A 25,476-nucleotide genomic window follows, 5' to 3' on the forward strand; every position below is an offset into this window, starting at 1 on the left:
GATAGGCTAGAAAGAAAACAGTATGTTATAATTTAAAAGAAATATATCCTTCTTCATTTAAGGTTTAGGAGAAAATATCTTTCTGACAGTGAATTTTAATTGATTTCCTTTCAGAATTTTCAGTTTTTTCAAGCAAATTCTATCTACCAAAATGGCAAGTTTCTGCTGTCAATATCAGAGACACCCATAACCACATAATTAAAAGAATTAGGTCAATTTTAGACTCAGTCATAGGACAAGCTTTAGAGGCTCACTTGAGTCTATTTCACTCAAGAAATTCAAGCTAAGCCTAGAAAACATTTGTCTTGGACAGACTAATTAAGAAATTAGTTTATATCCCTCACTAAAGTTTGTTAAAATGCAGGTCATTCCAGTATATTAGCAAATCTTTAATGATCTTTAACGATCTCCTAATATAAGTGAAACCATTGAAGGCACTCAGGCCTTAATAACAACTTCCTGAAAACCTTAAATTTAAGCCAGTTACATTTCACTTTAAAGGTTATTATCACAACCTGATTCCCACAAAGAAAAAGTATTATACAGCAACATACATATAAAAGGCACTAGCAATTTCTGTAAGTATGACAGAATTCTCTTGAGACAAGAGGATGAAACAGACTCTGGCACAAAAACTGCTCCACTAAACACACATTAAACACTTGTGGTTTCAATTTCCCCAGTAATAAATCAGTATCATGCCCCAAAGAGGCGCCACATGTTTTCAAAGACTGAAATAAAAGGCATTCTTAAAAAAGCACATTACTAATTGTGTGCACTGAATACTGAAAACCATTAAAAATAATGCTTCAGCATACCTGACAATTCTTGTTTTACAAATGAAAGCACAGCCAGGTAAACCTGGCAGTCAGCTATGATTATCTGCCTCTGAAGCCGATCAACCATAGAGGGGGCGGATTTTCGGACATCAACCTGTTTGGCAGAAAGAAAGTCCACACTGATAAATCACACATAACAACGATAGTTCCCCCAAACAGTATTAGGTTATTGTACAAAATAATTTCACATAGGAATTATGAAACCTGGCACTCAAAGCCAAGACCAAGTTTATCCTATGAGCCTAGCAGCTCCAAATTCCCATTAGTCTAACTTTGTTTTGTTTGTTTGAGCACTGTAACTCAAAGACAAAAATATTCTAAGTGATACAAGCTGAATTCATGGGAAATACGAAAAGCAACAGAAAACTTCGGAGTTTCACCTTTTTTTAAAAAAAAAATATAAAGTCTTTCTTATCCAAAATAAAAATCATTAAAGGTACAATATATTCCTCAAAGTAGATAACCTGAAAAGTCAACTTTGCGGCCACCTGCCTTCAGGTAGGATAACATTAGGGGCATTCTTTTCGTGCATGCACCTGAGATGTAAGGATCAGAAACTGATTACATTTCCATTAAGGAGAAAATATTCTGGAATTAAAAATTAGCTTTGAATAAATCACAAACTACTTGAAATATAAGTCATATAAATACAAATATGCAAAAAGTCAAATCACTTTTTATAAAATGTTGGTCTTTATCATAATGTTTCTAAAATGAAGAATAGAACACTTCAGAATAGAACATTCTGCATTCTTAGTACAAAGTAAACTTGAATAAAATAAGTTAAATAGCTTTAATATGCTATCACAATGACAGAAGAAATAATAGAATTTTTGCAAATATGTCAACAGTATACACAGTAGACACGCCAGAATGATCTGTTTCCCTTTTTTCTAGATTTTAGCATAATCCATCGTGGTTACTGTTGTTTCAAATCTAGCCCCAGCACTCACTATTCTATTCACTTGGGAAAATGTCAAGATGCTTCTGTTTCCTCGTCTGTAATAAAATCTACTGTGCAGGATTGTTGGGAGGGCGAATGAGACACTGAATGTGAAAATGCTTTTTAAATTGCAAGGACTCATTACAAATGTTAATTATTAACACAGGTGCTAGACGTGGTACTGGATACTGATGACAGACATGTAAATAAGCTTTCATTCTACTGAGGAAATATAGACCATATTACTATGTACTGTGTAAAGCTCTCTGAAGGGTATGATAGGGAACTACGGGAACCTATAGGAGACACACTCAACAGGACATGGAGCCTCAAGCAAGAGTCCTTGGGGAAAAGGACACGTAGAAAGAACTAAAGAAGAGTAGGAACCAGGAAACGAGGGAGGAGAATGTTCCAGGCAGAGGAAACGTAAATGCCAAGTCAGCCACATTAAGGAGTCTGTACTTTATTATAACGGCAATGGCTAGTGAGAGGGGCCACCGAAAACCAAGCAAGCAACAAATTTGCATTTTAGTGACTATATTATGGTCAATGAATTAGAGCAGCAGTCTCCAACCTTTTTGGCACCAGGGACCAGCTTCACGGAAGACAATTTTTCCATGGACTGGGTTGGGGGTGGGTGGGAGGAGATGGGTTAATGGTTTCAGGATGAAACTGTTCCACCTCACATCATCAGGCATTAGTTAGATTATCATAAGGAGGGTGCACCCTAGATCCCTTGCATAGACAGTTCATGCTCCTATGACAATCTCATGATGCTGTTGATCTGACAGGAGACGAAGCTCAGGTGGTAATGCTCACTTGCCCTGCAGCTCACCTCCTGCCCTGTGGCCTGGTTCCTAACAGCCCATAGACCAGTACAGGTCCATGGCCCAGAGGTTGGGGACCCCTACATTAAAGAACCGTGAGACTGGAGGCAGAAATACCCATGTGTCTTAGACAAGTGGGATAGTGTCTGACCTACAGAGATGGCAGTGAGGATGGACAGTAGTCGATGAATTCAAGAGGTATTAAGAAAAAGAGTCAACAGCACTTGGTCATTGATTAGACGTTATAAAATGTTGGTCTTTATCATAATGTTTCTGAAATGAAGAATAAACACTCCAGAATAGAACATTCTGCATTCTTAGTACAAAACAAACTTGAATAAAATAAGTGAAATAGCTTTCATATGCTATCACAATGACAGAAGAAATAATAGGATTTTTGCCAATATGTCAACAGTATACACAGCAGACACACCAGAATAATCTGTTTCCCTTTTTTCTAGATTTTAGCATAATCCATCGTGGTCACCGATGTTCCAAATCTAGCCCCAGCACTCACTATTCTATTCACTTGAGAAAATGTCAAGATGCTTCTGTTTCCTCGTTTGTAATAACATCTACTGTGCAGGATGTGTCAGGCTGGAGAGAGAGGAAGCTAGGAAAACTCTGGCCCTCTGGAGCATCAGGAGGCGGGACACTTGGCCCATCAGTGGCTTTCTCATGGTGGACACCATAAACAAGAGCAGAGGTGAAGCACTCTCCTATGATGCTTCATAGGCAGGGCACGGCATGCAGGAGCAGAAGACAGGTGGCTTCTGATGACTATATCCAATAGACTGATTTGTCAGTGACGTATGTGAGACCCTTGGACACTCCAAATAACATCAAGGCTAGGAGGATGCCTCTGCATAGCCTAGCACTTTTGCACTGAAATGGTGAGGGCAAAATCAGGAAAACTGGATTCTGATGGTATTATGACTATTTGTAACCAAAGGCTGGTGAGGCCTGGGGAAAATTGGTAAACAGTTGAATTCCAGAATTATACCAAAATGCAATTCTATTATTCATCAACTGCCATCATATCCTATTTGAATTACATATAGGAAAACCTCATTAAAACAGCCCTTGCCACACGGCCCATTATGAAAGAAAATGATTCTAAGATATCAAAAGAACATGCACTGAATGGCTCTGGATGACTGAAAGCAGCTTCTGTTTTTATATGAGATACATTTTAAATAACCAAAAACCATAAGAAACATAGTGGTTTTTCAGTCATATTCTAAACACTAAAACCACGCAAATGGCTTTTGTTCTAAATGAACAAAAATGATATTCTAAATAAGTGGCACACAGTCCACAGCCTAAAGCCACAATACTTACATTCTTCTTAATTTTATTCTTGATTGTTTCAATTACTCCAGCCTCTTCACTTTCACACAGTTTTTCTGTGGTTTTTAAGTCATCACATGCCAACTGCATTTTTTCTTCCTCAAATGTCATCATGGCATTCTTCCAAGAAAGAAAGAATGAATGAATAAATGAATTAGTATCTGAAAATTTAAGCCAATTCATTACAAGAAAACTCCAAATAAAAAAAACACTTAAATTATTTATTGCAAGCAAAAGAATCACAATGTTACGGCATAATCTATTCATTTAAAGAAACTATAATCTCAACATGAAATAAGACTATACCTCTATCGCATCATCATGAAAATAATATGGTAATAAATGTCCTTGCCATTACTGTTCTACAATTTTTGTTGTTGCTGTTATTAAACACAGTAACAAAAATTCTCTATAATTTCTGACTGGTCTGCTCAACTCAGTTTTTACAATGGTGTCTAATGCAAAAGTTCATTCTACCTGCATATGGATCCCTGGCTCCGCCAAGTACTGCACAGAAATGCTAATGAAATAACAGCTTGTAGGTACTCTTGGAAAATCTTCAGTCTTTCCAGGGACTGCAATTCCAGTAGGTTCACTTATAAGGAATTCATTTTATATTGTCTATGTTTAAAAATTCCATGACAGCTTGTTTCCAGGCACCTGATCCTGGTGGACTTTTTCAAGCCACATTTAACGAAGTAGGGGAAATCTACTGAATCTCTGCTGAACACCTGTGACTTTTACACAGTAGAACTGAGGTTTCTGAGATGAATGGGCTTACAGGGGCAGAGACAGACTTGCTGCGGGATACCTGGTTCTTGGAATGACCTGATGAACCTACTGTCTCTAGCTCCTCATTTCCTATCAAATTCCACCAGCTCCATCTTGGTCTTTCAGGCTTCCTCAGTATGGCTCTAACCTACTTTTCCATTCTAGCCAAACCTCGGCCCAGGCCTCCCTGCCACACTCTTCTTCCCAACCCTCCTCTCAAGCTGCTGAAATCTCAGCCCTGCTGTGGCCTTGCTTCTCCTCCTCCTCCACCACCAGACTCAGCCAAGACCCTTTGGTTATATCTCATTTGCAGCCCTTGTAATCACTGGGGTACTAATGTTACAACCGCCACCCAGTACCATTTTCCTTAGGGTTTGGAATAATGTATTCTTTCAAACAATAGCCCTTAACATTTTTGTTGCATTAACTGGCAATAAGAGGAAATAAATACCTTGAATAAAAACTTCTCACTGGAAGCTGGCGTGGTACCTGTGGTTGAGCACTGCCAGGCTGTGACATGCCCATTTGCTGACATCTTTCTCAATCTTGGATCTAAATGCTTTCTCTTTTTCAGTCTCTATGATGTCTTTTTTTTTCTTGCTGTTACACAATTCTTTAATAGTCTTTTAAAAAAATTATGTGTTTCAAAGTAACTTGTGTGATGTTATTACTGTTTCTGAAAAATCGAAGTATCCCATTTTCCACATTGCCCAATGTACTTTAAAACTAACTGCAACCTACTTCCTCAATTCCCAAATACTCGTATTTGGAAATGTAATACTAACTGACAAATTTTAGCTCTGCTCATTTAAGTTGACCTCTAGTCCACATTTACTCAATAATTTCAGAGCAAACCTTTATTACCCAAACCCAGACCTTTTTTCTACCTCAAATGCAGTTTTAATTACTGAAGGTCTTTCCATTACATTTTTATTCTAAAAAGGACTTTGGTTAAAATATAATATCCTATAAATAAGATGTAAGCATTTTATATTTAAAATTAGGGAAGGCAGATTATTTCATAGGCATTGGGTAATAGGCAAAAACTTTATTTCAGTTTTAAACTCTAAAAGACTTTCTACAATAGTATATCTATACAACTGGTAGCCACTAACAGACATTACTTTATATAATTGTTTCCTTCATGCCAATAGGTCTTAAGACATCAACTTACCAAAAAACTGACAAAGCTGGCTCCAAAACTCATTAGTGGGCTATGATTTCTGTTAAAAAAAAAAAAAAAAAAAAAAAAAACACACACACAATAAAATTATTTTCATTGTAAAATTTTATTTTAAAAGCATTTGACATATCATGATTACCATATAATCCTTCTAACTGGATAAAAGAAGTTAAGGTCATCAAGCAGATTAAATTACCCTAATAAAGAAGTTAAAGAGGTAAGGTGGTTTACAGCTCTATCTGCCAGGATAGAATTTGCCTCTGATTCTTCAAAGCAAGGCAAACAAAAAGTCAAATTATAACAGACACTGCCTTAGTAAACTTTGTAACTGTGGCTGTTAAAGAGCTGACACAGTAAATATAAAGATAGTAGAAACAGGCCAGGCCCGGTGGCTCACGCCTGTAATCCCAGCACTTTGGGAGGCTGAGGCAGGCGGATTACCTGAGATTGGGAGTTGGAGACCAGCCTAGCCAACATGACAAAACCCCATCTCTGCTAAAAATACAAAAGTTAGCAGCAAGTGGTGGCAGGTGTCTGTAATCCCAGCTATTGGGGAGCCTGAGGCAGGGACAATTGCGTGAACCCAAGAGGTGGAGGTTGCACTGAGCCAAGATCATGCCACTGCCCTCCAGCCTGGGCGAGAGAGTGAGTCTCAAAAAAAAAAAAAAAAAAAAAAAAAAAGGTAGAAACAATGTGACAACTACAAAAACATGGCCAAAGAAAGACAGTTATTATTCATTTTTTAAATAATCTTCTACAGTTACCAGTTAGATCATTTTTAAAATGCAAAACTTGTTACAAATGTTCAACACAGAAAATCAGTATAGTTTCTAGAGTAGATCAAAGGGTCTCTTCACTGAGTCAGACTTCACAAACTCACTCATCAATCCGAGAACCTTAGGAATGCCTCCCTAGGAGTCAGCCATTCCCCCCCTGTAATCATCTGATTTTGTTGTAAGGCAAAAATGAAACCAAATCAATACCAATTTAAAGAATAAAAAAATATAAATGTTCTGCTTCAAAATCCAAAATAGTACAAAATCCAGATCTCTATAAATTGCACTAAAAGGAAAAGCTAGATGTAATTACCTTCTTAAATGAAAATCATTCTACTGATTTTTTCTTATGCAAATACTATATGGTCACTATAAAAAGGGATGAAACAATTTATTCAATCTCTGACTATAAATACAGAATATATGCAAAGTGAGAGTATGTGTGTGTCTACGGGAAAGAGAAGGTGCACACTTACATGTGTGTGACTGTGTGTATATACACACACATATGCCTAATGGACATCTTGTACATATGTGTTTGCAGACAAGGCCAAATATATTCCTGGGATAAAATGCTAGACGTAGCATTACTGAATTAAAGGGTACACACATTCATTTTTCTTCTGGTACACTGTGTGTGTGTCAGAGAAAGAGAGTGTGTGTGAGATCTAGGACTCTATTTTAAACATTAACCTTCGGCAACCATTTTCTTTTTCATCTACTTAGTACCTACCTAAATTCTACAGTTAATAATAGTCTGCTTATCCCATTTAATAGGTTACTTAAACTCACATGAAAAAAAAATGGGAGGGTCAATTCCCTTGTGAGGAATCCCTAACCAGTGCTCACACCCATGAACCTAGATCAAACAGCACACTTCTACAGCATCTGTCATCCCCACAATCTGCCTCAAAATACACATTAGTTTTTCTCATTCCATAGCACTATATGGGCATAACAGTACGGGCTCCTACCCTACCCTACTATATATATCATATCCACCTTACACACATAGCAGGTGTTCCACAAATCCGAGTCAGTGAAGGAAGGCATGACACAGAATTCTGCCTTTCAGGAATAGACACGTCTCAATCAAGTGCTGAGTACTGCAGCTTTTCCCTCCTTTTCCCTTTCCCTGCTCATATATTAGCCAGTTTGCCATTTGAAAAATGAAGGAAGCTGAAACTAGGGCCTACTGTTGCCACATCTGCTTCTTATTCTTGGCTAAAATTAGGTTTCTGAGAGCTGTGGCAATTAATTATTCATGGTACCTAACCTGGCCCTTTCGACTTCACATACCATCTTATCATTTAAGTGGGGGGAAAAAAACCAAAGCAACAACCCAAGGAAACCATTTTCCCTCCCTGAAGAACTGTCTGCATTCCCCACAGCACCCAGGTGCATCAGGCACGTGACAATGCACTGCGGGACGGGCAATTGTCCTCTCAGGCTGCACATCACTTGCTGTTGGAAGAGCTCGATCTAACATGGTTCACTTGGTCCTTGGTTTGTTTTTTTTTTTAGACAGAGTCTCACTCTGTCACCCAGGCTGGAGTGCAATTGTGCAATCGCGGCTCACTGCAACCTCCGCCTCCTGGGTTCCAGCCATTCTCCTGCCTCAGCCTCCTGAGTAGCTGGGATTACAGGCAGGCACCACCATGCCCAGCTAATTAATTGTATTTTTAATAGAGACGGGGTTTCACTATATTGACCAGGCTGGTCTCGAACTCCTTCCTCAAATGATCCACCTTCCTCGGCCTCCCAAAGTGCTGGGATTACAGGTGTGAGCCACCACACCCAGCCCACGTTTTTTGTTTGTTTGTTTGTTTACTTATTGCAAGTGATCCTAAGTTAACTTACTGCATCTGCATCCTAATCAATTGTGGACCATGCATGTGTCTCTATACAAAATGCATTCATTCTGGAGATCTGGATATGCTCCCAAAGAGTACGAAGGTCATTGATTCGAAACCAGTGCTATGGAGGGGGAGGAAGAGGCTCCTAGCTCATTTCAATACTGCTCATATTTGGAACCAACAAAGACCAAACAAGAGGGGAGTGGGAGTGCTATGTGAAGGCTGAGTATAAGCATTAGAACCCAAATACAAACCTTTCTAACTACCAAAAGATATACAAAAAATGGGACGAGTGAAATAAACCATAGTGAAAAACCTATTTTTTTTTTTAAAAAAAAAGAAGACTAAATATTTGCTGATATTGAAAAAACAATGGTAGGATAATCTCTAACATTTTTTTCAAAATTGATACCTATAAGGTGAGGGAGGGGAATAGGGAAGAAGAAACAAGGATGGAAATGAAGCTCCCTTTTGTACATCTTGTTTTATAGACTTCATTTTGGAATGTAAAAATTATTCACAGTAATACTGAATTATATGTTAATAATGCAACCCCTAAAGTCAAAAGAAAGTGACTTAAATGTCCCTAAAAGCAAATCTAGTTGGTAACATAATACCATAGCAGAACTAGCCCAAGAGTCTTTACAACACAGTAATCTGACAGTATATCCCTATTGTGAAATACCCTTAAAAACTGACCCCAAAACGTGGCCAAAAGAAAAATCTTAACTATTTTCAGTAATCATATTCTTATTGGACAAGTGGGTACTGTTATTCTAAGGCTGCTGGGTCATAGTATGTGAGAAAGCAATCTGTTAAGTATGTCAGTGTTTGTTGGGACCCAGGACTTTGTGCATACGAAAAAGGATGTAATAAACTTTTAAATCTTATAGTCCAGAATACAAACTGGAAGAATAAAAGCAAACTCATTGAATTTTTTATCTTTAAAAGAATACGGCCAGGTGCAGTGGCTCACGCCTGTAATCCTAGCACTTTGGGAGGCTGAGGCGGGCGGATCACCTGAGGTCAGGAGTTTGAGACCAGTCTGGCTAACATGGTGAAACCCCATCTCTACTAAAAATACAAAAATTAGCTGGGCATGCCTATAATCCCAGCTACCTGGGAGGCTGAGGCAGGAAAATCACTGGAACCTGAGAGGCAGAGGCTGCAGTGAGCCGAGATTGCACCACTGCACTTCAGCCTGGACAACAGAGCGAGACTCCGTCTCAAAAAAAAAAAAAAAAAAAAAAAACAGAAATGCAAATCAAAACCACAATAAGATACCATCTCACACCAGTCAGAATGGTTATTATTAAAAAGTCAAAAAACAACAGATGCTGGCAAGGTTGTGGAGAAAAAGGAACACTCTTACACTGTTGGTTGGAGTATAAATTAGTTCAACCATTGTGGAAGACAGTGTGGCAATTCCTCAAAGACCTAGAGGCAGAAATACTATTTGATATGGTTTGGCTGTGTCCCCACCCAAATCTCACCTTGAATTGTAGCTCCCGTAATTCCCAAGTGTTGTGGGAGGGAGCTGGTGGGAAATAATTGAATCATGGGGGACGGTAGTGAATAAGCCTCATGAGAGCTGATTGTTTTATAAGGCATTTCCCCTTTCACCTGGCTCTCATTCTCTCTTTGCCTGCTGCCATGCAGGACATGACTTTGCTCCTCCTTTGCCTTCTGCCATGATTGTGAGGCCTCCCCAGCCATGTGGAACTGTGAGTTAATTAAACCTCTTTCCTTTATAAATTACCCAGTCTCAGTCTCGGGTATATCTTTATCAGCAGCGTGAAAACAAACTAATATACCATTCAACCCAGGAATCCTGTTACTGGGTATATACCCAAAAAACTATAAATTGTTCTGTTATAAAGACACATGCACATGTATGTTCACTGCAGCACTATTCACACTAGCAAAGACATGGAATCAACCGAAATGCCCATCAATGATAGACTGAATAAAGAAAATGTGGTACATGTATGCAATTGAATACTATGCAACTATAAAAAGGAATAAGATCATGTCCTTTGCAGGGACACAGATAGAGCTGGAGGCCATTATCCTTAGCAAACTAATGCAGGAACAGAAAACCAAACACTGAATGCTCTGACCTGTAAGTGGGAGCTAAGTGTTGAGAACATATGGACACATAGAGGGGAACAACAGACACTGAGGCCTACTTGAGGATGGAGGGTGGGAGGAGGCAGGGGACTGGAAAAAATAAAAAATTAGTACTAGGCTTAATACCTGGGTGATGAAATAATCTGTACCACAAATCTCCATGACACAAGTTTATCTGTGTAACAAACCTGCACATGTACCTCTGAACTTAAAAGTTTTTTAAAAAATTAAACAAATTTATATGGAAAAGTAAATAATTTAGAATAGCCAAATCAAATCTGAAGAACAGCAACAAAGCTAGATGCTTACTTGACCAGACATCAAGACAATTAAAATTAAGAATTTCTGTTCAGTCATAAGAGATTGGAAAAAGCAAACCACAGACTGGGAGAAGATATTTGCAATACACATATCCAGCTAAGAGCTCATCTTCAGGATACATTAAAAACTTCCAGGAATCAGTAAAAGACTGAAAGCTTACTAAAAAGATGGCCAAAATCTTAAATAGGCACTTCACAAATGAGGGTATTCAAAAGTCAATGAACATATTAAAAAGTGCTGAGAATCATTAGTTATCAGGGAAATCCAAATTAAAACCAAAATGAGATACCACTATACTCATCAGGTTGTCAGGATGGACTGACAATATCAAGCGTTAGTGAGATGTGGAGCAACTAGTATTCTCCTGCATCGCTTATCGGTGTCTACTAAATCTAAACATATGCCTACCCTAGTAACTTCTTTTATTATGAACTTGATAATTTTATTATTTGTTCTAATGATTTTTTTGTTTGAGACAGAGTCTCGCACTGACACCCAGGCTGCAGTGCAGTGGTCAGCTCACTGCAGCCTTCGCCTCCCGGGTTCAAGTGATTCTTGTGTCTCAGCCTCCCGAGTAGCTGGCACCTCAGGTTCATGCCACCACACCCGGCTAATTTTTGTATTTTTACTAGAGATGGGGTTTCACCACGTCGACCATGCTGGTCTCAAACTCTAGACTTCAAGTGATCCACCTGCCTCTGCCTCCCAAAGTGCTGGGATTAGAGGCGTGAGCTATTGCATCCAGCCTCTAATGAACTTAACAGTGGTTTAATTTTATGCACATATAGTTGTCATTAATTTTTTTAATTTTAGGTTCAGTGGTACACGTAAAGGTTTGCTATATAGGTAAATTGTGTGTCACAGGTGTTTGGTGTACAAATGACTTCATCACCCAGGTAATAAGCACAGTACACAATAGGTAGTTTTTCGATCCTCACCCTCTTCCTACCCTCCACCCTCAAGTGGACCCTGCTGTTTGTTGGTCCCTTCTTTGTGTTCAAGTGTACTCAGTGTTTAGCTCCCACTTATAAGTGAGGACATGGAGTATTTGGTTTTCTGTTCCTGCATTGGTTTGCTTACGCTAATGGCCTCCAGCCCCATCCATGTTCCTGCAAAGGACATGATCTCATTCTTTTTTATGGCTGCATAGTATTCCACAGTATATGTACCACATTTTCTTCATCCAGTCTCCAACTGATGGATATTTAGTTTGATTCTATGTCTTTGCTATTGTGAATAGTGCTGTGATGAACATACACATGCATGTGCCTTTATGGCAGAACAATTCATATTCATTAGGGTATATACCCAATCATGGGATTACTGGGTAAACCAGTAATTTTCACAACAGAAATGAATGATTATGCTCCCCCAAAAGACACATACACCATGTTAATAGCAGTGTTATTCATACTAGCCTCAAAGTGGAAATAATTCAAGCATCCATCACAGTAGAACAGATCTAGTATTGCAGCATATTCACTCAATGCAATAACATGAATTAATCTCGTAGGCAATAATGTTGAGTGAAAGAAGCTAGACACAAAAGAGTATATCCTAGATGAGTCCGTGTATATGAAATCCAAAACCACTATTCTGACTTCTAATGATGACTTCTAATGTTCTAGTCTGAACAGTGGCTACCTCTGGGGGAATATCCATTTGAGAAGGAGCCCAAAGGAGGGCACTGGAGTGTTGAAAATGCCTGATAACTTTACCTGGATAATAGTTACATTGATGTTTATACTGTAAAAGTTCTTTACTGTATGTGTTTCCTTATGACAAAGAGAAAAATATTAAAAAGAAAAACAATCAGATAAATGATCATTGATGACTATTTGATTATACTAATAAATTAGTATTCTTTTTTTCGGTGTGCAATGGTACTGTGGCTGTATTTTAAAGGATTTTCTACTTTTTAGAGGGATATATGAAAGTAATTACAGATAAAATGATATGTTGACTGGGATTTGTTTCAAAATAATTTGGGGCAAAGAGATTAAAAGGGAACAGAAGACAGATAAAGCAAGACTGGCCCTGACTTGATAATTATTGAAGCTGAGTGACAAAAACATCAGAATTCATTAAATGATTCTATGTGCTTTTCAAGATGTATAAAATTTTCCAAAATAAAAAGTTAAAAAACAAGGCCAGGCATGATGGCTCACATCTATAATCTCAGCACTTTGGGAAGCTGAGGCAGGAGGATTGCTTGAGACTAGGAGTTCCAAACCAGCCTGGGCAACATAGTGAGACCCTGTCTCTAAAAAAAAAATTAAAAAACAAACATACATATGTTCTACAAAAGATAATGTGTCTTTTGGAATCCTTTCATGAGAGGGCCTCTTATGTTCACTGCATTTGCTTTTTTAAAATGAACCATCAGTAATAAAACGGCTCTAAAATCTCTCTGTATGAGTCACAACAGGTAGAAAACCTGTTGTGAATGAAAGGAAGCAATTGATCCTCATTCTGATATTCGCCAACATTGCCTTGGAAATTTTTTTTAAGGTCTCTCCAAGATATTAAAAATTGGACTGATGAAGATTTTATTTCCTGAAACACAGTGCAAGAGAATGTATATATCTGATTCTCAAAGGAGCATTTCTCACTTAGGTAAGCGGGCATCACTACTGTAAAACAGTCCCTGAGTATGTTTCTTTAAATGCAATTTTACTGCCCAAAGTAGTGAATAGCTGGAATTTTTTGTCTTTCGTTTTTCTGAAAATGTTCTAAACTTATTTAATGTTTAGTTCTTAGAATTTTCCAAAATACTTTTATCCCCTTCAAATGTGTAGGGGGTTTGGACTCCTGGGGATTATAAACGAAGCACGGGGCCATCTGAATCTAATCAGCCCACAGCTGTCATCCACGTCTTTCACTGCAGCCCTGAGACCTGAGATCTGAGAGTTGAAGGAAAAACTGCATGTACTCACCCCTGCTGCTCTTAATGGAAGCTCTGCTTTTCTGGGACCCATGCTGTTTAAAAATCACAGACCCAGGGGACCACTGGAGTTAACTGTGTACAATTAGCAAAAAGGGCAACACTGAATGCTTCTCTAATGCCTCAGGCCTCGCCTTCAGAAACACAATTTTTGCCAAAAGGATAAGTGATATCCTCTGCTCTGCTTGTTATCATCAAAAATGGGCTTTAAGAAGACAAACTCGCTTGGTATTTCATCTTTCCTTCTGAAAGAAGAGTAAAACAATGCCAAGAAAAGAAAACTACATGCATGGAGCTGTTTGTTGCAACATTATCCAGAATAGAGAAAAACTGGGTTTTAATAGACCATTGGAAAAAGCTTTATGACACTGCATTTGGCAACAATTTCTTGGACGTGACACCAAAAGCGCAGGTAATAAAAGTATATAAATTGAACTACATCAAAATTTAAAACTTCTGTGCCTCACAGAACATAATCAGCAGAGTGAAAAGGCAACCAACCTATGGAACTAGAGAAAATATTTGCAAATCATATATCTGATAAGGCGTTAATATCCAGAATATATAGAGCTCCTACAATTCAGCAACAACAAAAAATGAACAACCTAATTAAAAACTGGGGAAAGAACTTGAATAGACATTTCTCCAAAAGAAGATATACAAATGGCTATATAAACACATGAACAGAAGCTCAACATCACTAATCACTAGGGAAATGCAAATCAAAGCCACAATGAGACACTACCTCACACCCACTAGGACAGCTACTATCAAAAATAAAACAAAATAAGTGTTAGAAAGGATGTGGAGAAACTGGAACCTTTGCATACCGTTGGTGGGAGTATAAGGTGGTGCAGCCACTATGGAAAACTACAGGCAGTTTCTCAAAAAAGAGAATTACCATACGATCTAGCAATTCCACTTCTAGGCATATACACAAAAGAATTGAAAGCAGGGACTCAAACAGATAGCTGTACACCCACGTTCATACCAGCATTATTCACAACAGCCAAAAGGTGGAAGCAACTCAAGTGCCCACGGACAGATGAATGGATAAACAAAATGTGATATACATACAATGGAGTATCATTCAGCCTTAAAAAAAAAGAAAATTCTGATACATGTGACAAAATGCATGAAACTTGTGGACATAATCCTAAGTGAAACAAGCCAGTCACAAAAAGATTAATACTGTATGATTCCACTTCTATGAAGTACCTATCATAGTCAAATTCATAGAGACAGAAAGCACAACAGTGGTTGTCAGGGGCTGGAGGTGGGGAAAGGAATGGGGAGCTGTTGTTTAATGGGTACAGAGTTGGAGTTTTGCAAGATGAAGAAGAGTTCTTCAGATTGGTTGCAAAACAGTGTATATGTACTTAACATGACTGAACTGTAAACTTGAAAAATGGATAAGATGACACATTTTGTTATGTATATTTTACCACAATTTAAAAAATTAATTGAAAAAACTTTCTACAATAGAATAAATGACTCATAAATAACCAGATGGAATATTACCATGACCTAAAAATGTTTTTTGATAGAATTTAATGTGAAAACAAAAGTTCTGCGTACACTTTTCAAAACATGCAGACAATAAAAAATGAAAAAAACTGTTGTGAGGGGCAAGAAGATCAAGGGGGTCTTCTTCAGTGCAAAGTGTGTGTACAGCGGGGAGGTTGAACAGTCACGACTGAAACTGCTCTAATCATCTCTGTTTTCAAGTTGTCACCACAGACGCTTCCTACATTTACACTCCTTTTAAAGAGAAAAATGCATCATTTAAGGTGATTTACTTGTTCTACATCCCTGTGGTTCGGTTGTGGCTTTGATACAATTTTCTCGACGGAATATATCATACAGCCAACCAAACAGAATAATGGGGCGATTCAATACAAGATAGCCAAATCCTGCTTATGTGGGAATGAGTGATTCACTGAGTGGCAAGCTGAAGCCTCGCAGTGCCCAGCTGTGGCCCAGGGCACCCTTAGCACAGGGCTGGCAGTGAACTGAACCCACAAGAAGTAGAGAACAGTCCTCACTTATATGAGGTTACCCCCCAAGACAGTCTTCTGCATTTTTTTCCAAAAACAAATACAAGTGATTTGAGGATCACTTTTTATATTATCCATATAAGTAGTATAAATAAGATTTTTAATGCATCCCTTTCAAAATTTAAAAAAGGGGGGAAAAGGCCACTTTTGCTCATTCTCTTATTTAAAAAGTTGTTTTTTCCTTTTTAATTGTGAAATCTCTCAACTTAGCTAACTCCTCCCCACTGTGCCAAGAAAAACAAAAAAGGGTTTTATAAAAAGGAGTCTGATAATCTGATAAGGGCTGACTTAAAAACTAAAAATATGTGCTTTGAACACGTAAAAGTTAGCACTAAATAAAGCCTTGAAATGTTCCAATTTCACAGGAGACTGATGGTCTGAATGTAGCCCCCAAGCAGTCTGTACTTGTGGTTCCTGGACTGTCAGCTCATTTTTACTGTTCTATATCTCAAGTGCTCTAACTTGAATACACTGTGGCAACAATCAATAGATAAGATTAATTTACTGCTTCTGCAATGAGCTATGTTTTCCAAATTTGTTGAACTTACTTTGTAACACCATTCAGACACGGGAAACTATCATGGGAGCAACTTGGAGGCCTCAACCTTAATTCAAAGATGTTGCAGCAATCACAGAGAAAGGAATATCTGTCAGCCAGTGCCACAGAACACAAAAGCTTTGATATCACTCACCAACTAAAGAGAAAGACTTGTCTCTACTCATATTATGACAGGAAGGAAGAACAGTGATTTCTTCAGCACCCTGTTCACGTGGCATTCATTCAACGGTTTATTAAACAGAGCATCTTCCATATGTAGAAAAGGGAAAGGTGTCTTGGAAGTGATAAATGGAAAACTCTACATCAAAGGTCTAAGAAGAAAAGCAACCTATTCCCTCAGACGGTGGCCAAGGAAAATAAAATGGGAAATGGTTTATTTGAAGGGTTTTTCTTGACATGATTCATATTGTTATTAAGAATATTTTTCAAAAGGAAAATGCCTGATTTATTCTGAAAGCATCTTACTTTAAAAAACCAAACACCGCATGTTCTCACTCATAGGTGGGAACTGAACAATGAGAACTCATGGACACAGGAAGGGGAACATCACACTCCGGGGACTGTTGTGGGGTGGGGGGAGGGGGGAGGGACAGCATTAGGAGATATACCCAATGCTAAATGACGAGTTAATGGGTGCAGCAAAACAACATGGCACATGGATACATATGTAACAAACCTGCACATTGTGCACATGTACCCTAAAACCTAAAGTATAATAATAAAAAAAAGAAGTGGTTATTTCATTTCCATGTAAAAAAAAAAGTCCTCTCAATGCTTCCTTTATATATTACAGATAGCATCCTTAGAAATCTCATATATGATTTGACAGCATCCGTGGAATGTCCCTTTTTGAATCCTGCTACAAATCAGATTATAAAATCAACTCATTACCTGTGGTTTTCCTAAAAAGTTAAATCACTCCCACAGTAATACCAGTGGCTCTATCTCATTCATGAGGTCTCCTCCTCCCAACAGGCCTGAGAGACAGGTAGTCACCCAGGTCCAACTCCATGCCCTGCACACTCCACTGTGCCACATCTTATAAGGATCCATGATAAATTTCCAATTCTCAATCATTTCCCATAGTACACAGCTGACACTGAGCCTGCTCCCGGAAGGATTAAAACATCAACTCCATCCAAGCCAAATAACTAGGAGGGTGAGTAAGAAATCAGGCCAAACAAAAACAATAAAATTCAGGATCATAGTCTAATAAATAATTAATAGTTTTCCAGTTTGTTCCTTGGCTCCACCAAAGTTATCTAAGAGAAAATTGTAAATTTTCTTTAAAAAAAGCAATAAATTTTTTTTAAAGCAAGACATTTAATTTTAAAATCACCCATCTAAGTCATGACTGGATAATGTTCCTCAGTTTAAAATAAATAAAAAGTGACCTTTTCTATACTTAGGGCTTTAGGAAAAATTCCAATGAATTTAGTTTTGTTCCACTCACTCATTCAAAACATGTTTGCTGAACACCGAGTACACAGCCGGCCCAGTGCTATGTGCTGGGGATGCAAAGATGACCAAGAAAACGCCCGCTCTTCAGACAGCATACACGGTCCAGTTTGGCAACTAGAAAGTCCAAACAGCCCTTCTAATAAACAGTGATGCAAAGTGAGTAAATGGTGTTTACTCTGACTCACATCATCATCCCTTGTCACCATATTTTTTGTGGACAAATGAGGGCCCCCAACACCATATTTGATGAAATCTGAAAAAGGCTACTTGCTATCTTTGATCTTCTCTTCTCTAATATTCTTTTTAAAGATATATAAATATGTCTCCAATCACTCTCTATATTTTAATTCTCTGCAGAGCACTTATTACTATTTGATATTTGTGTCATTGTTTGTTTGAATAAATGGAAGTCCCCAAGAGTGGGGACCCCATCTCTGTTACATGCTGCTGTCCTGACCACCTACGACAGAATGTGGAGTTTAACAGGTCGCCAATACGTGCCTGTTTAGTGAACCAACCACCCATGTCCTACAAAATTCGTACTTCCCATTTCATCTGATGAACTGTCCTTACGGGGTGAAAAAATGACTAGACATAAGACCTTCATCACCTGAACCTGTAAAACTGCTTTCACTAACAAAAGTAAATGTGCTTATTTCCTTTACCAGAAGACAGCTGTGGGGAACTTCATGGAAAGACTTTATTTGTTTTTCAGACATGACTCAAACCATGACCTTTAGGGACCTTTTAATCTAAAGGACGGCATGCCTCTAAAAACACTGATCACCCCAGCCATTTAGTTTATGAGTGTTTGATTCACAAATGTTTGGAATAGGTCCAGTCTTCTGTTCAGACTTGTTTTTATCATGTGCCCACCCTTTTGGGGAATATGGGAGTCTGTAGCCACCACCAGCTCACCCCAGATATCCCTGCAGGTCAGGGGCGCCTCAGGCCTGGAGGGGTACCCATCTCCAGAGGGCATGGCCCCTGTGTGTACAGCGATGTTTGCATTTACAGCCACTGCAGTTTCTGATTATTTTTGTTAACTGCTTGTGATACGGCCTTGCATCTTATCAGCAAAAAGACTGTAATACACTGGCTGGTGCTGAGAAGCCATGAAATTCACCAAGATCAGTGAAGCTGTTAGCCTGTAGCAGGCAGGGGATGGGAAGACTTTCGGGGCTAGTTGACTCTGGGTTTCCTCCCCACGGAAGGGAAGAATAAGCAGGAGGCTGGACAGTCCATTCCTACAGCCTGAGGTAGTAATTATCTACAGGTAGATCATTAATGAGCCGCTCTCTAAGAGGTACCCTAACAACGATAATAACCGGGCCTTTGACCCTTAATTCCTATGGACTATTGCTCCGACTGATGTGTTTCTAGCACACACGTACATGAAGAATGCATCTCCTGCGTATGGCAAAATATACTCAGTCATGGAAGTAATTTAAAATACAGACAAGTTCAACAACAAGATGACAAAAACAGAATTTCACTTTTTTTTTTTTTTTTTTTCTGAGATGGAGTTTTGCTCTTGTTGCCCAGGCTAGAGTACAATGGCATGATCTCAGCTCACTGCAACTTTCGCATCCCAGGTTCAAGCAATTCTCCTGCCTCAACCTCCTGAGTAGCTGGGATTACAGGCACCCACCACCACACCCGGCTAACTGTGTATTTTTAATAGAGACAGGGTTTCACTATGTTAGTCAGGCTGGTCTCGAACTCCTGACCTCAGGTGATCCACCCTGCTCAGCCTCCCAAAGGGCTGGGATTACAGGCATGAGCCACGGTGGCTGGCCCACTTTTTTTTTTTTTTTTTTTTTTTTTTTGAGACAGGGTCTTGCTTTGTCACCCAGACTGGAGTGCAGTGGTACAATCTCAGATCACTGCAGCCTTGACCTCCCAGGCTCAAGCCGTCCTCCTACCTCCCAAGTAGTTGGGACTGCAGGCATGGGCCACCATGTCTGGCTAATTTCTGTATTTTTAGTAGAGACAGGATTCTGCCATGTTGTCCAAGCTGGCCTTGAACTCCTGACCTCAAGTGATCCACCCGCCTTGGCCTCCCAAAGTGTTGGGATCATAGGCATAAGCCACTGCACCAGGCCACATTTCACTTTTTAGCCTCTCTCAGGTGTCTAGCAAAGGAAAGGCAAGCAATGCAGGGGTGTCCCTTAGAACCTAGGAGTTTTAAGCAGGACAAATTATGAGAACAATGAGAGAGGAGAAATGGTGAACAGGACAGGGGATACGAGTGCCTGACCAGGCATTGGCGACTGGGGGCTGGCAGCCACAACCCTCTCAGAGCCCCAAATGGTGTCCAGGCACCAGCCAGCCAGGCCTGGGAAGAAGGAGGGGAGAAAAGAGAGAGAAAGCCAAATGAAGGCCAAGGAAAACAGTCAGACCCTGAGTACCCCACCTTTTAATTGCCAAATGCTTTCTTGAGTTAGGACTACCCAGTCTAATTGACAGACTATTTAGTAAGGGGATATTTAGGAGAGAAAGTAGCAACATAAAAATTAAGTTTGTCTTCAGATGACAATAGGGAAAATAGGAAATGTTTCCATTCCATGTTTCCATTTATTTCCTTTCCAGTTATTACTTTAATCCCATACATTTCTCAAAACAAAATAAAAATGTTGGGGCTTGGGTGTGAGGGTTCCTGCCTGGGCCACTGACCTCCTGCCTCTCTCCTCAATGGTTCCTGCTCAGCCTCTAGCCTAGGTCCAAAAGGCGCTGGTTCCAGACCACTCTTCCTGGTCCCTTGGGTCGGGCTGGATCCCTCCTCTGGGCTCTCAAGATCCTCAGCCTTCACCCTTTAGAACACAACTCACACCCACACAGTGCCTACCTAGCACAAGGTTCAGCACCCAGAATGCCCTCAATGGGTACTTGATGAATAAGCAAATGAATGAGTGAATGAGTGAGTGAGTGAACAGCCTGAGAAGCAAATGAACAGAAAACTATCTATGCTGAGCTATTTAAGGTGGCTATGAGATAGGTGAAATTGTTCCCATTTCTTTCCATGTTATAGAGCTGATTTACTGAGTGAAAAAACTCACTAAAATAGTGCCTGGCATGTAGTAGGTACAATGTAACTATTTATTGAATGAAGTTAATAAATAATGAATTGGTCTAAATAAATAAAAATCTTTTCCATGCCTACGAAGTTACTCCTGAAAACAGGATTAATATTTGAGTAGTCAACAGGATTAATATTTGAGTAGTCTCTGGAACATACAAAATCTTTTAAATGATTTCCTGCCTTTACCGTTGGCTCTCTTTAAAACATTATTTTGCAAATATAGTTCTTGAATTGTTCACCTGTAGAATGCTGAAAAGTACTAAAGGTGGCATTATAAAGGCCACTTCTTAAGCTAGGAGTCCTATCATAATTATAAAATTTTCTCTTGACTTGGCCAACGCGTCTTAAGAACTACATAATTATGTATTGACGTATTCATTCCATAACTGTATTGTTAAATTTTACCAATTTAATATGTAAATACAGTGTTTCGAAGAATATATTTCTACAATAGAAAATAACAAATCTATTTTTCTACCTACACACTGATTGCCAACCTCAGCCTAAAAATAACTTCTAGTCTTTGAAAAGCCCACTTAAGAAAAACAACCTCAAAACAGCAATCGCTGCTACTTGCTATGAAAACGTTACCTTAAAAGGTAAATATAGCACTTATAATTTTTTAATGAACAGGAGCACAGTGCACAAAAAGAAAGCAATATTTTCTCAAAGCTATATAAAACTAATTCTATTTCAGAAGAATAGAGATAGGAAAAAAAAGTTACATGTTTTAACCAAAAATATACATTTATCTCCAATATTTACCATGTCCTTCTTTCAAAATTTCAAATCAGAATAGTAAAGGCCTTTAATTTCCTACTCATACAGGCATAGCTGGCCCCTGCCTTCAGGCTATGGGCAGCCTTGCATAAATGCAAAAAAAGGCAGGGCATAAAAACACCTCATTTATTTAAAGAAGTCAGAAATAGGGTATTTAAAATTTAAATTTTAACAAAATCAATTCATTCTCACCAGTCCTTAACTGCTTATGCAATTATATATTAGCGTCCTATAGTTTATCAAGTATTTCAAAATGGCAAAACTTCATAACACATTTTGGAAGGCACACACGTGTATTTGTTTTCCAAATTTGCTGGTTTATTAGTCTCACACACAAATTATTAAACTATAATGCTATTTTTAAATTTCCATTCTAGTAGAGGCACTATTAGACCACAAAAATCATACATATAATAGATAACACCTACCTATAAGAGGCTCTGTTTTAATAACAGAATGCATTTTTGCCATATTAAAGCAATTGTGATTATATTTGAGAAACCTATACTACAAATAAACATGCCATGTATAAAATAAACATGGCTAAACGAATAAGACGGTGTTCCTTCTTTCATATACTTTTTTAATGTTTAATTTTTAATTTTTATGAGTACATAGGTGTATATATGTATGGGGCACACAAAATATTTTGATACAGGCATACAATGTGTAATACTCACATCAGGTTCATATATTTTTGTTATCTCCTCTACGAAACTGTCTTCAATACAGAGCTGTTATATTTTATAATGATCTGTTATGACTTCAAATATTAGCAGTAGGAGATACTTCCTTCTTCAAAAGTTTTATTAAAGTATCAAAGTAAGCTATATATAAGTAAAGTTCAGTTTGTTGTTACAAGCATAGGTTTTCCTCTCTGCATGTCATCTGCTTTCCTGCTACCAAAAAGAAATAAAGGGAGGGAGGAAGGCAGAAAGGGAAGGAAGGAGGAAAAAAGAAAGGGAGGGAGAAAAGGAAAGAAAGAAACACTATACAATAGTCTAAGAATGACATCTTATGATTTTTGAGAAGTGGTATTAAATACACATTAAAGTTGAATAACTGGGTTGTATAACCATAAAACCCCCATAGTTTATGAAGAATTCTGATATTAAGAAATATATATCAATGTTGGCCATGCACGGTGGCTCATGTCTGTAATCCCAGCACTTTGGGAGGCTGAGGCGGGTGGATCACTTGAGGCCAGGAGTTCGAGACCAGCCTGGCCAACATGGTGAAACCCCATCTCTACCAAAAATACAAAAATTAGCCAGACGTGGTGGCGGGCACCTATAATCCCAGCTACTTGGGAGGCTGAGGCAGGAGAATTACTTGACCCCATGAGGCGGAAGTTGCGGTAAGCGGAGATTGCGCCACTGCATTCCAGCCTGTGTGACCAAGTGAGACTCCTTCTCAAAAAAAGAAAAAAAAAAGAAATATATATCAACGTAAATGTACATCTTCTTTTTTTTTTTTTTGAGACCAAGTCTCGCTGTCGCCCAGGCTGGAGTGCAGTGGCGCGATCTCGGCTCACTGCAAGCTCCGCCTCCCGGGTTCCCGCCATTCTCCTGCCTCAGCCTCTCCGAGTAGCTGGGACTACAGGCGCCCGCCACCAAGCCCGGCTAATTTGTCGTATTTTTAGTAGAGACGGGGTTTCACCGTGGTCTCGATCTCCTGACCTCGTGATCCGCCCGCCTCGGCCTCCCAAAGTGCTGGGATTACAAGCGTGAGCCACCGCGCCCGGCCTACATCTTCTTAAGAAACTGCGAATTGTATTAAAGTTTTGAGCAGGGCAGAATATGAATGTCATGCTAACATTCTATGTACTATAGAGCTGATATTTAGGGAAAGCTAAGTATTTCAGTAACAAAAGTCAATTAAATTAAGTGAAACAAAAGTCATATTGTTTGAAGCAAAAATAAAATACATTTAAATGTATTTTTTCTGTGGAAGCATGAAAAAAGCATATTGCTTTGTCTATATGCATTCAAATATACAATATAATACTTACAGTGAGTGGTGGGAATGAAAATTGGTGCAAATCTTTTGGAAAGTTCTCTACATTTCAAGAGACTTAAAAATGTTTCTAAGAATCTATCCTAGGAAGAATATAGAAAAAATTTCTATGCAAAAACATTCATAGTAGTATTATATGCAGCATTGAGAAACAAGAATAACTAGAATATTGAGGAATAGAGACTATTAGCCAAATTAAACATATTCACCTAGCAAAATATGATTTTATAACAAAAAGTCTTAACTTAGGAAATGCTTACTCTGGTGTGCTGGAAAAAGCACAGGCTCTAGAAAACGCTACCAAGTTAAAATCTCAAGTTGATCCTGGACTAAATCTATGACTATTAGCAAGATAGACAAACTCTCAACTTGCATTTCCTCATGTGAAAATGTGATGTAATTATACTGCCTTATGTGGATATAATCAGTAAACAAGAAAAGTATCTCAAATGTCTAGTCTGAAGCTTGGCACATACAATAAACTAGTTACTGTATCATGATGATAAATGGAAAAGGCAGGATACAAGTAAGATGTGTAGTAGGACAAACTATGTAAAAATAGTCACAGGCTGGGCGCAGTGGCTCATGCCTGTAATCCCAGTACTTTGGGAGGCCAAGGCGGGTGGATCACAAGGTCAGGAGATCAAGACCTTTCTGGCTAACAGTGAAACTCCATCTCTACTAAAAATACAAAAAAATTAGCTGGGCATGGTGGTGGGCGCCTGTAGTCCCAGCTACTCGGGAGGCTGAGACAGGAGAATGGCGTGAACCTGGGAGGCAGAGCTTGCTGTGAGCAGAGATTGTGCCGTTGCACTCCAGCCTGGGCGACAGAGTGAGACTCTGTCTCAAAAAAAAAAAAAAATATATATATATATATATCTCAAAAATATATATATATATATATATCAAAAATATACATATATATCTCAAAATATATATATATATATTTTTTTTTTCACAGAAGGAAGTATCCTAAAATGTTATCTATAAGTAGTGGGAGTAAAGGGTGATTTTTCTATATATGTACTTTTCTTTCCTTCTACTTTATCAATGAATAAGCATTTATCTTTATAATTTAAAGTTTTTAATTTGATCAACATAAGGCATAGTTCTAAAATGTGCACACAGAAGAAGTAATTTAAAACATCAATATATAATTAAATTTCATCTATTGTACAAAATTTCACAAATATTTTTTGAGCACCTGTGTGTGCCAACTCCATTGCAGGCAGTGGAATGAGGCCCTTCCCATGGAGTTTGCCCTCCAGAGTAGAAATACAGACAGTGAAAACTATGTATTTCTTGCTAAATCATCAATTCTATAACTGATCGTATAAGCACTTTTAAAATGGTATTTTGGGTATTTATTACAGCCTTTCAGAAAATAAAACTGAATATGCCATAATATTTTAAGTTATAATTTTATTTTTAAGCCATAGGAAGGCAGTGTGTTAGAGCAGAGTGCCTTATACTTTGCTTTGCACACAAATCCCCCCAGCCCCCTTTGTTAAAATGCAGATTCTCACTCAGGTGGGCTGGGGTTGGAGACGCTACATTCTTTTTTTTTTTTGGAGACAGAGT

General features: G+C 38.5%; 1 protein-coding gene across 2 annotated transcripts in view; it reads right to left on the reverse strand.

Moving 5' to 3' along the window:
* TTC39C (tetratricopeptide repeat domain 39C) overlaps nt 1-25,476 on the reverse strand; it is a 127,932-nt gene that overhangs the window by 65,026 nt on the left and 37,430 nt on the right. The window contains exons 1-4 of one of the 2 annotated variants that reach the window (XM_055235976.2): nt 6,355-6,563; nt 5,905-5,953; nt 3,951-4,079; nt 819-933 (exon numbers count right to left, since the gene is read on the reverse strand). In XM_055235976.2, the coding sequence (XP_055091951.1) occupies nt 819-933; nt 3,951-4,079; nt 5,905-5,953; nt 6,355-6,530 (469 nt within the window). In that variant the 5' untranslated portion in view covers nt 6,531-6,563. Of the gene's footprint in view, nt 1-818; nt 934-3,950; nt 4,080-5,904; nt 5,954-6,354; nt 6,564-25,476 lie in introns of those variants that run through there. The other variant, XM_055235986.2, reaches the window with a different exon arrangement.

Source organism: Symphalangus syndactylus, chromosome 1 (assembly GCF_028878055.3).
Source record: "Symphalangus syndactylus isolate Jambi chromosome 1, NHGRI_mSymSyn1-v2.1_pri, whole genome shotgun sequence".
NCBI classification, from domain to species: Eukaryota; Metazoa; Chordata; class Mammalia; order Primates; family Hylobatidae; genus Symphalangus; species Symphalangus syndactylus.